The sequence below is a fragment of the Helobdella robusta genome (assembly GCF_000326865.2).
Source record: "Helobdella robusta unplaced genomic scaffold HELROscaffold_7, whole genome shotgun sequence".
Classification (NCBI taxonomy): Eukaryota; Metazoa; Annelida; class Clitellata; order Rhynchobdellida; family Glossiphoniidae; genus Helobdella; species Helobdella robusta.
Window position 1 is genome coordinate 706991 of NW_008705398.1, and position 11592 is coordinate 718582.

General features: G+C 33.9%; 2 protein-coding genes across 2 annotated transcripts; both read left to right on the forward strand.

Moving 5' to 3' along the window:
- Positions 1-6990: 6990 nt before the first annotated feature.
- HELRODRAFT_69621 (hypothetical protein) lies at positions 6991-9810 on the forward strand (the record flags this gene model as incomplete). Its single annotated transcript, XM_009030600.1, has 1 exon — positions 6991-9810. One exon carries the CDS (start codon positions 6991-6993, stop codon positions 9808-9810), a length of 2820 nt encoding a protein of 939 aa, XP_009028848.1.
- A 664-nt stretch (positions 9811-10474) lies between these two features.
- On the forward strand, positions 10475-11296 carry HELRODRAFT_164694 (hypothetical protein; the record flags this gene model as incomplete). The annotated part of the gene is made up of 2 exons (XM_009030691.1): positions 10475-10837; positions 10979-11296. The coding sequence occupies 2 exons, from the start codon at positions 10475-10477 to the stop codon at positions 11294-11296; spliced, it is 681 nt and encodes a 226-aa protein (XP_009028939.1).
- Positions 11297-11592: the final 296 nt, after the last annotated feature.

Here is an 11592-nt window from a genome sequence, read left to right on the forward strand (position 1 = left end):
ATAGAGAGAGAGAGAGAGAGAGAGAGAGAATGAGGAACTAAAAGAGAGATATAGAGTAATCAAGAGAGAGAGAAAGAGAAGACTTATGAAGAATAAGAAAGAGAGAGTTGAAATGAAGAGAAAAATAAGAGTGAAAGAAAAATTCACGCATGGAAATCGCAAAAGAATTATGAAAATGGAAGAAGTTTGCAGAGGTGGAGAAAGAAAGATAGCGCAAAAGAGAGAGAAAGAAATAGAGAAAGAGAGAGGGAGAAATGAAGAATTATAAAGAGAGGAAGAGAGAGAAAGAGAGAGAGAAAGAGAGAAGGAAAGAGGAAAAAAACTAAGAATTAATTTCAACTTTAATGAGTTTGAAGGAAAGAGTTAATTTATATTTAATGCCCTACTTGGTTGGTTGCTCCTATATAAAGGGGAGATTGAAAACCGGGAAAATATTGATATTAATGAAAGTAAAAAGTTGATTAAAAGTTATGATAATGGTGTTGTTGTTGATGCTGATGATGATGTTGTTTTTGTTGTTGTTGATGATGATGATGATGGTGGTAGTGGTGATGATTACGATGACAGAAAGTAAAAAGCAGATAATGAACTTTTGAAAGCATGCATATATAATCTTAACTCTCAAAAAATTTTGAAAGCAAAAATGATAAAAGTAGTAGCAGTGGTAGTAGTAGTAGTAGTAGTAGTAGTAGTAGTAGTAGTAGTAGTAGTAGTAAACTAGCGGCAGCAATAGTAGTAGTAGTAGCAGTAGTAGTAGCAGCAGTAGCAGCAGTAAGTAGACAGTTATAGTAGTAGTAACCGCTTCAGTAATAGTAGTAGTAGTAGTAGTAGTAGAAGTAGTAGTAGTAGTAGTAGTAGCAGTAGCAGTAGTCGTAGTGGTAGTAGTAGTAGTGAGTAGACAGTAATAGTAATGATAGCATATGTAATTTTTACCAGAGCGTTCCAAATTAATTGCGCTTCTTTTAGCCTAAATGAAAAAATTTCAACGCAAGAATCATAACCACCATCACCATCGTCGTCATCATCATCATCATCATCACCATCGTCATCATCACCATCCTCATCATCATCATCATCAACAGTTGTAGTAACGTCATCATCATCTTGTTGATTTGTTTAAGTGCATTTCAAGGAACAATGCGTTTTTTTCACAGTGGAAAAAAATTTCTTCCCTAAATGGAGAATATCTGCTATTGCCTTTTTGAAAGAGAGAGAGAGAGAAGGAAAAAATGAATAAAAAACAGAGAGAAATATGGAAAATGTATGTGGGAGAGTTAGATAGACAGATAGAGAGAGAGAGAGAGAGAGAGAGAGAGAGAGAGAAATGAATAAAAAACAGAGAGAAATATGGAAAATGTATGTGGGAGAGATAGAGAGAGAGAGAGAGAGAGAGAGAGAGAGAGAGAGAGGAATGAAAGATTGGTAGAGAGAAAGGATACAAAATGAGCTCAATAAAAAGATGAAATGAATAAATGACTGGATGAATGAATGATTGAATGAATGAATGAATGAATGAATGAATGAATGAATGAATGAACGAATGAATGAATGAATGAATGAATGAATGAATGAATGAATGAATGAATGAATGAATGAATGAATGAATGCATGAATGAATGAATGAATGAATGAATAAACGAACGAACGAATGAATGAATGAATGAATGAAAAACATAAAACAGAAATAGATAAGTATCAAGAAGAACGATTAGATTGAAAGAAAGATAAATAAACTAAATAAATGAAAGAAGAATTGAACGATCGAGCGTTAAAATAGATGAAAAAAGATAAAATGAATGAAAGAAAGAATTAAAAGACATTAAATAAATAAGATCACAAAAAGAAACTGTCATGGCGTCCGAGCGGTGTGGAACAATAAGGGGGAAGTAACATCTGAATAAAAAATGATGAAGACGACGACGACGACGACGATGGTGGTGGTGATGTCGTTGCTGCCGCCACTACAGCTGCTGCTGCTGCTGCTACTGATAATGATGATGATGACGATGATGACGACTACAGTATTCAGCAAAGAAGTAAAATAAAACAAGATAAAAAAACCGAAATCAAAAAAGATAAAAGGGTAAAAACTCCTTTAAAATTTTATTCATCTATCAATCAATTTAACTTTCTTTCTTTCTCTCTTTCTCTCTCTTTCTTACTTCTTCTCTTTCTCTTTTCTCTCTCTCTCTCTCTCTCTCTCTCTCTCTCTTACTTCCTCTCTTTCTTTTTTCTCTCTCTCTCTTTTTCTCTTTCTCTCTTTCTTAGTTTAAATTGTAAACAGCGAAAAAATTCAATCCAAAAAAAAAAAACAAAGATAAAGAAATAGTTAAACCGGAAGTAAGTGTCAGCGGAAACGGAAGCAGGAGAATTGAAAAATAAGGAGATAGTATGTTTAAATAAGGGATGGAGGCCATGTTGAATTGGCGGGAAAGGAAATTAAATTAAATTACTTTCACTAGCATTTTACTTTAATTAAATTTTATTTGTATTTATTTAATTAATTTATAATTTGTTTGCATGTTTGCTTCGATGTATGTATGTATATATATATGTAAAATCATACAAATATTTAAGTTTATTTGTTTGTTTGTATTTGTTTGTTTTGTTTGTTTGTATGTATGTTTGTTTGTATTTGTTTGTTTTGTTTGTTTGTATGTTTGTATGTATGTTTGTACGCACCATCTCGACATCATACGTATATAAATACAAATTATAATGTAAGCAGCTCACCTTGTCTAGATAGAGTATAATTATTTCACATTCCTCAGATGCAACATTTAAAAAATCTTTTTTTAAAAAACATCACAACCATGATCATAGTTCATCATCATCAACATCATCAACATCTTCTTCATCATCATCTTCATCAACATCTTCATCATCTTCTTCATCGTCATCATCATAATACTATTTGTCAGCTGATAAGGTAAAACTTGTTATAAACAAATACATACAAATAAAACAACAAACTAACTAGCAAACATACAAACATGTGTACAAACAAGCAAACATATAGACATACATACAAACAAACATTCAAACAAACATACAGATATAAACATACGTTTATAATTATCTATAATTAATATTTTTATCCATAATAAACATCATCTTTTATTGGATTGTGGAGTTGAATTTACTATGGGGTGAAGCTTATATACACTTGCTTCGTACGTTTGTACGTACGTACGTATGTATGTATGTATGTATGAATGTATGTATGTATGTATGTATGTATGTATGTATGTATGTATGTATGTATGTATGTATGTATGTATAACTGAGAAAAAAGAGAGAGAGAGGGAGAAAGAGAGAGTGTGAGTGAGAGAGAGAGAGAGAGAGAAGTGAAAGATAGATACAGGATGACAAAAGAAGAACATACGTGCGTGCAAATATTTATAACTAGACAATCTTGCCCTGAACAAAAACAACAACAACAGCATTAATAAAAATAATTATAATAATAATAATAGCAACAATAATTATAATAATAATAACACTAATAATAATAAGCATAATATTAAGAAAAATAATTGAAAAATAAGAAGACTCTGGGGAAGTTTTGGAATGGAAAAATATTCATCTAATTTGCAGAACTTTTAAAACCTCAATTAAAATCATTTCTAGGAAAAACATCTTCTTTTTTAAGAATTACACACACACACGCCCCACACAGACATACACAAATACTTACAAACCAACACACACACACACACACACACACACACACACACACGCATACAAATGTACACAAGTATTCACAGTACATTAAAAATTTCACCATATGCATGTACGTATGTGTATGTGTACATGCTACTTTCCTATTTCATATAATGAGTATTACTACTACTGCTGCTACAGCTGCTACTACTACTACTACTACTACTACTACTACTACTACTACTATTACTATTACTACTACTACTACTATTACTACTACTACTACTATTACTACTATTACTACTATTACTACTACTATTACTACTACTACTGCTGCTGCTGCTGCTGTTGCTTCTGCTACTACTGCTACTACTACTGCCATTTATGTTTTCCTAGGTGGATAAAATTTAAAAAAATTTCCATACTGTCGCCTGTTCTACCTTAGATGGCGTAATCATGACGTAATCATGACGTGAATTTGATGCTAATTTGAAACGAATATGACACACAATATGATATAAATATCTCTAGTTGCAGTAAAAGTAGCTCCAGCCGCAGTTGTTGTAGTAGCAGCAGCAGCGGTAGCAGCAGCAGCAGTAGTAGCAGCAAGAGTAGTAGCATTAGTAGTAGTATTAGTAGTAATAGTAGTAGTAGTAGTAGTAATAGTAGTAGTTGTAGTAGTAGTAGTAGTAGTAGTAGTAGTAGTAGTAGTAGTAGTAGCAGTAGACATTTTTTCATTTAATTTGAGAAGCTCTTCGTGTAAATACTGAGAAAAAAAAATCGGAGCAATTTTTTCAAGATGAGCAATAATAGGATCGCAACCTTTTTAATACACAACTACACAAACAGACGGCCAGACAAACGCTGCAATTTCTATGCCACTAAAATTTCTTTGTTCTTTTTTTGGTTATGATTTTTATGTCTATGTTCGTGTGTGCAATGTCTATGTTCTTTAATTTCCTTATTTATATTCTTTTGTCTCCATTTTGTTTACATATTTGTTTATGTTTTTTATCATTTTTATTTATTGCATTGTTTACACTTATTTTTCTATGTTTTTTAAAATTAAAAAAAAATTTCATGTTGTTGTTTACGTGTTTGTTTACATTTTTGGTTATGTTGCTCTACGCGTTATATACCTAAATTTTTTTACCTATGTTTATTTTTGTATCTATGTTTATTTTTGTATCTATGTTTATATTTGTATCTACGTTTAATTTTGTATCTATGTTTATTTTTGTGTTTTTATCATGGATCTATGGTTCGTTTTTTTTGTTTATTTGTTTTTTGGTTTTGTTTATATTTTTCCATAATGGCATTCAGTTGTTCATGTATTGCATAGTGTTACATCACATTTATTATAAGTGTATTTAATGATTTTTTTTTACAAAAATACGGATGTGATACAACATTTTGAACGTGTATATATATACCTTCAAAAGGTTTGGCAGTTTTGTATTTTAATACCACAAACACATACACTCACACACACACACACACACACACGCACGCACACATAAACACCCAAACAATATATGTGTCTGTATTTATATGATTTTGTATGCGTGTATGTGTTTATGTATTCATCTTTGAATGTATGTGTGTATGTATGCGTCTGTATAGTTATGCATTTGTATGTTTGTATGTATATTTCTGTATCTGTTTGTTTGTATGCTTTTGTATGTTTTTGTATGGCTGCATTGCAAACGTGCAAGCACATACAAAGCAAACAAGCGAACAACTTCGTTCTAATTACTCAACTGCCATCTATCAAGGAAAATTATTAATTTTCTTCTTTTTTCTTTCATCTCTCCTTTCCTCTCTCCTTCTCTCTTTCACTTTTTCTCTTCTTTCCTTTCTCTCTCTTTTTCTCTTTCTCTCTCTCTCTCTTTCTCATAAATGAGTGAATGAATAATAAAACGAACAAACGAACAAATGAATGTAATGTGTGAATGTATGCATGCATGCGAACATTCATACATTATGAATGGAAGAATGATGGCTTGAATGAATGAATAAATGAAGGAATTAAATGAACGATCGAACGAAAGAACTACAAAAGAAGGAACGAATAAATGAATGAACGAACGAATGAAATGACAAGTTTTTTGATTTTTGATAACACTTTAACAACTTTGCTGTCGTTATGGTAACATTTACTGAGAGCGCCTTAATAATGGCAATAATAAAAAAAAACTTGTTATTATTATTATTATCGTTGTAGAAACGTCTGCCTCGATTATTATTACTATTATTAACAAATTTAATTTAAATGAAATATAATAAATTAAACAAATAACCTCATTAATTAATTAATTAGTTAATTAATTAATAATAATAATTGAGAAAATAACTCAGTGAAACATGCCAGTTAAAACGGGAGAACCTATCCTATAGATAATGTAATTAAATAATAAATATTATAGTAAAAATTAAATTATAATACAGTAATAATAATAATTATTATAGAAATACAAAATGGCGGATGAACCGGAAAATGAAATTGGTGATTTGGATAAACTCCAAGAAGCTGATAATGTGAAATCAGGTTTCATATTTTCACATAATATACGAATAACTTTTTAATTTTCGTACAAAATTTCAAGTGGCTTTATAAAATCATTCACCTACTTCTAAAAACGTAAGAAAATTTTTTTTTACCCAGAACAAGAAAACTCCAAACCACCCACTGAGACCCCTAGAAAAGTTACGGAACCGGAACATCCAGCTGCCCAAATTGACATGCAGATCTTAGACCCGAATCGCAAGTTAACGACTTCAACGATCGAAGACGCAGACGTGAATGTATTAATTGGAAAAATGTCTGAACCTGAGTTGAAAGATGAGAAAGCGTCTATACTTACAGAACCTGTCGCTATGGTTAAGGAATTAGATGAACTGACTGAAGAAAAACAACCAAGTAGTGAAATTGGGGAAAAATTTTCTGATATAAACGAAACTGAAGAAGAGGGAACGTTGAAAATGAGCACAGCAGATGGAAGCACTCGTTCGAAATCAAATAGATCGGATCCAGATGGACAATCTGGAACTCTCGCATTTGATTATGATTCTGATTTAGAAAATCAACTGGAAGGAGAGGAGGATGTTAAAGAAGAAGAAGACGAGGAAGAAGACGAGGAAGAGGAAATAAGTGAAAAAATGTTACCCGTAAATGATGATAAGATACAGAGCCCTTCAGAGACCATCCCGCTAAAACCTTCGCAAGATTTTGAAAAGATATCTCCACAGCCATCTTGGGAGTCAATGACGGAGTGTCCAAGCATCGCACACAAAGTGACAGTTTTTGGACCTTCCAGTTTCCTTGACATGGCTCAACCACCCGACGAACTAGATGTAGGAAACGAACCTGACACGATAGAACCCAACTATGAAGTTAATTGCCCACTCATCAAACTGACCACCAAACCACAAGATGATGGAGAAAATGAAGAAGAGCCAAGAACTTTACTGGGAATTCCGTTATCTCTAGTTAAATGTTTCGGGCATGAAAAATCTCTACCAGTTCTCAGCATGTCTCAGGGTCAAGAATTATCAATTCTCTACGCCTGTTCTCACTGCGGAGTTATTTACGATGTTGAGAACAAAGAGGAATACATCTTGCAAGGTCATAGAAATAGTATCTCTTGTTTAGCTGCAACGCACGACAAAAAAATGGCAATCGTTGGTGACAAGGGACCCAACAGTATCGTTAACGTCTGGCAAGTCTTACTCAAAACTAAACAGCTGAAGCCGGTCAAAACATTTTTTAATTTTCAAGAGTACGGCGTTTCAGCTGTCGCCATGTCAAACACCAATACTTACCTGGCTATTATCAGTGCCAATCCTGTACAATTTTTAACAATTTGGAACTGGACAGATCCCAGCGATATTCCCATCGTTGAGATTCGGATAAATCCAGCTTACGGATACCAAAAGGACATAATATTCAACGCAGACGACAGTTCGCAACTTGTTTCTAACAGCGAGACCCGGGTGGTCTTCTACGCGTGGAATGAAAGTATGATAAAGTCCTATTCACATCAGATGACCGCATCCGATCTGCATAAGATCGGAAAATTCACGACAACCGTCTTCTTTAAGAACGTCCATTCGGCACTTTCCGCCACGAATTCCGGAAAATTTGTCGTCTGGGAGAAGTACAAGTCTCATTTATTGAATGGATTGACGCCATTCAAGAGGATTCAAAAAATTGTCCGAATGCAAAATAAACCAATCACTGTCCTAACAACTGTCAATAAGATGATTGTCACCGGTGATGCGATCGGGCAGATTAAATTTTACGACGAAACATTAAAATTGGTGAATTGGTTCCAGGATGTTAACCTGGGTTCTATAACGAGTATATCGTTTGACTTCTGCTCGGAATCTATAAAAAGTAAAGATGATTCATTTATGCTCGAATCTTATTTAAAAGGTAACGCCTTTACGACTCCGAATTTCATATTCGCAACGTCCATGGCTCGGTTCGTGTACGTCACGGCAAACGGGACCAAATATGACATAGTTAGCGATGATTTCGACTGCTCAGTGGTGGCAATGGACATCCACCCTTTCAAACCCCTCATCGCCGTTGGTGGTCAGAACGGTTTTTTGAAATTACTACATTACAAAAATGGTGATTCGGTGGCGTCGAAACTTTTCGAGAACGGTAAACAGGCCATCTCCTGCTTGAAATATAACGTCGATGGAAGCATGTTAGCAGTTGGATTATCAAATGGTAAAGTAGAAGTTTTGCACGGATTAAACCTGAGATCTTTCTGTAAAACCTACCTGAATGATACTAATGAAGCGGTAACCCACATCATATTTTCTCACAACATGCAGTATATGGCGACCGCAGATGCTGGCCATGCAGTTACTTTGTACAGCATCGTGAAAGACAAGATATGGATCGACGAAAATCAAAATTTCAAGTTTATCGGACGTTATAAGGCGCACAATAAATCGATCAGGACGATTCTCTTTAGAACAAGTGCTGAAAGCAGCGCAATCAAATTGTATTCACTTTCGCTGGATCGCTATCTCGCCGAATATGAAATCGTGAAAGGTTTAAATGGTTTAGGCTTGAAGCGTCGCGACAGAATAGAGCAGAGTGCACTGCCATTGTGCATGTCCTCCTACCCAAGACTGAGTAGAGACGATTTTATTTTAATCTGCAACGACCAGTTTAAGTTTAAATTACTCAATTCACTCTCTAGAATGTGCAGGAAAACTCTTCTCGGTCCAAAATTTGGTTCTCCCGTCGAAAAGTTTATCGCATCCTCCGTCAAATTAGGTAGTAACACTGAAACGACGAACTTCATAGCGTGCATGCTTGGGGATAAAATTGCCATTTCCCTACTACCCGTCACCGGAAACCAGCACCGCTCATTCGGGATGATATCCCATCCAGCCGGTGTTAAAAATATTGTATTGAGCTCAGACGGAAAGTACATGTTCAGTGTGGGTGGGTCTTCGGCCTGCCTCATGATGTGGTCCATCAACCTGGCGGCACTTGAGGTTCAGGAACGTCTCGGAGGTTCAGATCTTGCTCCTTTTTACGAGCAAATAAACGAGGGCATGAACTCATTGTTTATGTACCATTTGGAAAATTTATTTTATTTTGCTCAGATCAGAAATCAGGGAATACACACTATGGAGAAACGCAGCGTTGGTGCCGTCGTTCCACTGACGGAAATTCCAAGCATCATGAGAGCGCTCGGGTTTTTCCCAACTGAACAAGAAATTTTTACGATGATTAACGAAGTTAGGTACGAAAATTTTGCTGAAACCGGTGAAATCGTCAACAGCATTGACGTTGGCCAGTTTTTAAAGCTCTACATCAACCACAGACCTGTCAATTACTCGCAAGAGCAGCAGATTCAGTCGGCTTTTCGAGTTCTTGGTAAGAAGAACGATGAAGGTACATTTGTCATTGAAGAGGAAGAAATTGTTAAGCAGTTGTTAAACAACGGAGAACCTATGACAGAATCAGAACTTGCTGAATGTTTGGCAACTTTTTCTGGAATCAGGAAAGCAGACATTTGTACGAAGCAATTTCCATCACAGGGCCCTGGTCTCGTATTTCCTCAAAAACTTGATGCCGAACAGTTTAAAAACTTACTAGGATTCAAAAAAATTGAATAGAATGTCATTCTTATTGCTATTTTTCTGTTTTATGTTTTACAATTACACTTTAAGACTTTATTAGTTGATATTTAAGACTTAATTCTACTTAAAAGCTGTTGTTAACATTGCTCAGTTGAAAGATAGTTATTTTTTTTATGTCATTTTCATAAAATAAATTGATATTTACTTAACAGTAATTTTTGTAAGTTTTGTACATGGATATTATATTTATATCCCTGGTTTTGCATAGAAAGCAAGTCAAGGTAGAGATATATGACTTCAAGTAAGTATTCTTTTCATAATACGCTTTATTCAAAACAAGAGCAGCAATAATGTTGAACTTTTACTAAATATAATGGTTGATAAATATTTATTGTAAATTACGGGTATATATATATATAGAATATATATATAAAATATATCATATATATATATCATATATATATATATATATGTATCACGGGCCACTTGAAGGCATCCTGGTCAACATTAAGTTAATGTACTATAGTTCAGATTCTATTAATGATTTCAGATGTCAAAGCATTTAAAATAGCAGTTTCCTTTTAGTCTTACAATTTCGAAAATAATTTTAAAAAATTAAGTATTAAATTAATTTTATTCGATTAGTTTTTAAAGAAGCTGAATAAAAACGAAAATTTTTTAAAATTTAAAAATTTCAAGAATGGAAACGGAAAATGAAAACTTGCACAACTGTAATAACAACCAGGAAAACGGAGATAAAGTTAGTAGCTGGTTGTCCGTGGTTACCTGGTTCAAAAGCTGGCTACCGGAGAGGTCTGTTAAATTAGGGGAACCCAATCCCAAGCAAAAAGTCGCCGAATTAATTATGTGTGAATTAAACTGGCAGATAAAATTGGCAGAAATGAGACGATTGGAGAAAGAAAAAGAGATGAAAATTCAGAAAACTGGAGTTGATTATTCGTGGCTCGTTACGAATAAACCAAAAATTCAAAGCATATCTGAGGCAAAGAAATTAGAACTGGAGGAATTGTGCTACAGACTTGATCCAGATGACTGCACTGAAGTAAGTCATTTATTCACATTTTGTTTTAAAAGTTAAACTTACTAACATAAGTTACACGTATTTTTAAATTTAAAGTTTGCAATTGTCTTGTTGTACATACGTCATACAGTATTATGAAATATCAAAAAAATCTGCCTACAGGTGATACGTCAGCTATGGAAAGCCTCTCGAGATGAACCCAGTGCAACAGAACTGCCTAACGTCTTGCAAACGATAATCACCAATCACATTCAAGAGAAACAGTTGAAAGAGTGCAACCAGGGCCCTGCCTACAACACCAACTACCTAAATCTTTCAACACTATCACTGACTGAATGGTCTCGCTGGGTCAGCAGTAGTGTCACTAATTTGTTCTCACAGGGGGGTCTAGATAAAATCAGTAGAAACAGTTCTCAAGAATTGAACAGTATTAACAGTCTTGAAATGGTTGAAATGGGTGTTGGGCCAGTCGATGTTTAAAAGTGAACTTTCAAAGTTAATGTTGTTGTTTTCTTCGTAAACCTTATAAGAATTGTTAATATAAAGTTAAATAATTTTCAAGTCAAAGACATATTTTTGTAATACTTGAGTCATTCAGAGTTTTAGAATACAATGTTTTACAAAAAAAAACCTCTCATATTATTTATGAATATTCTTGTGAAAATCGTCATTTTTCATATTTGTGATTGCTATTTGATCTATATTTTTATATTGCAAAATGATTATTTTTCATTTTACTATACCTAATAACTATATTTAACTATTTATTCTTCTCC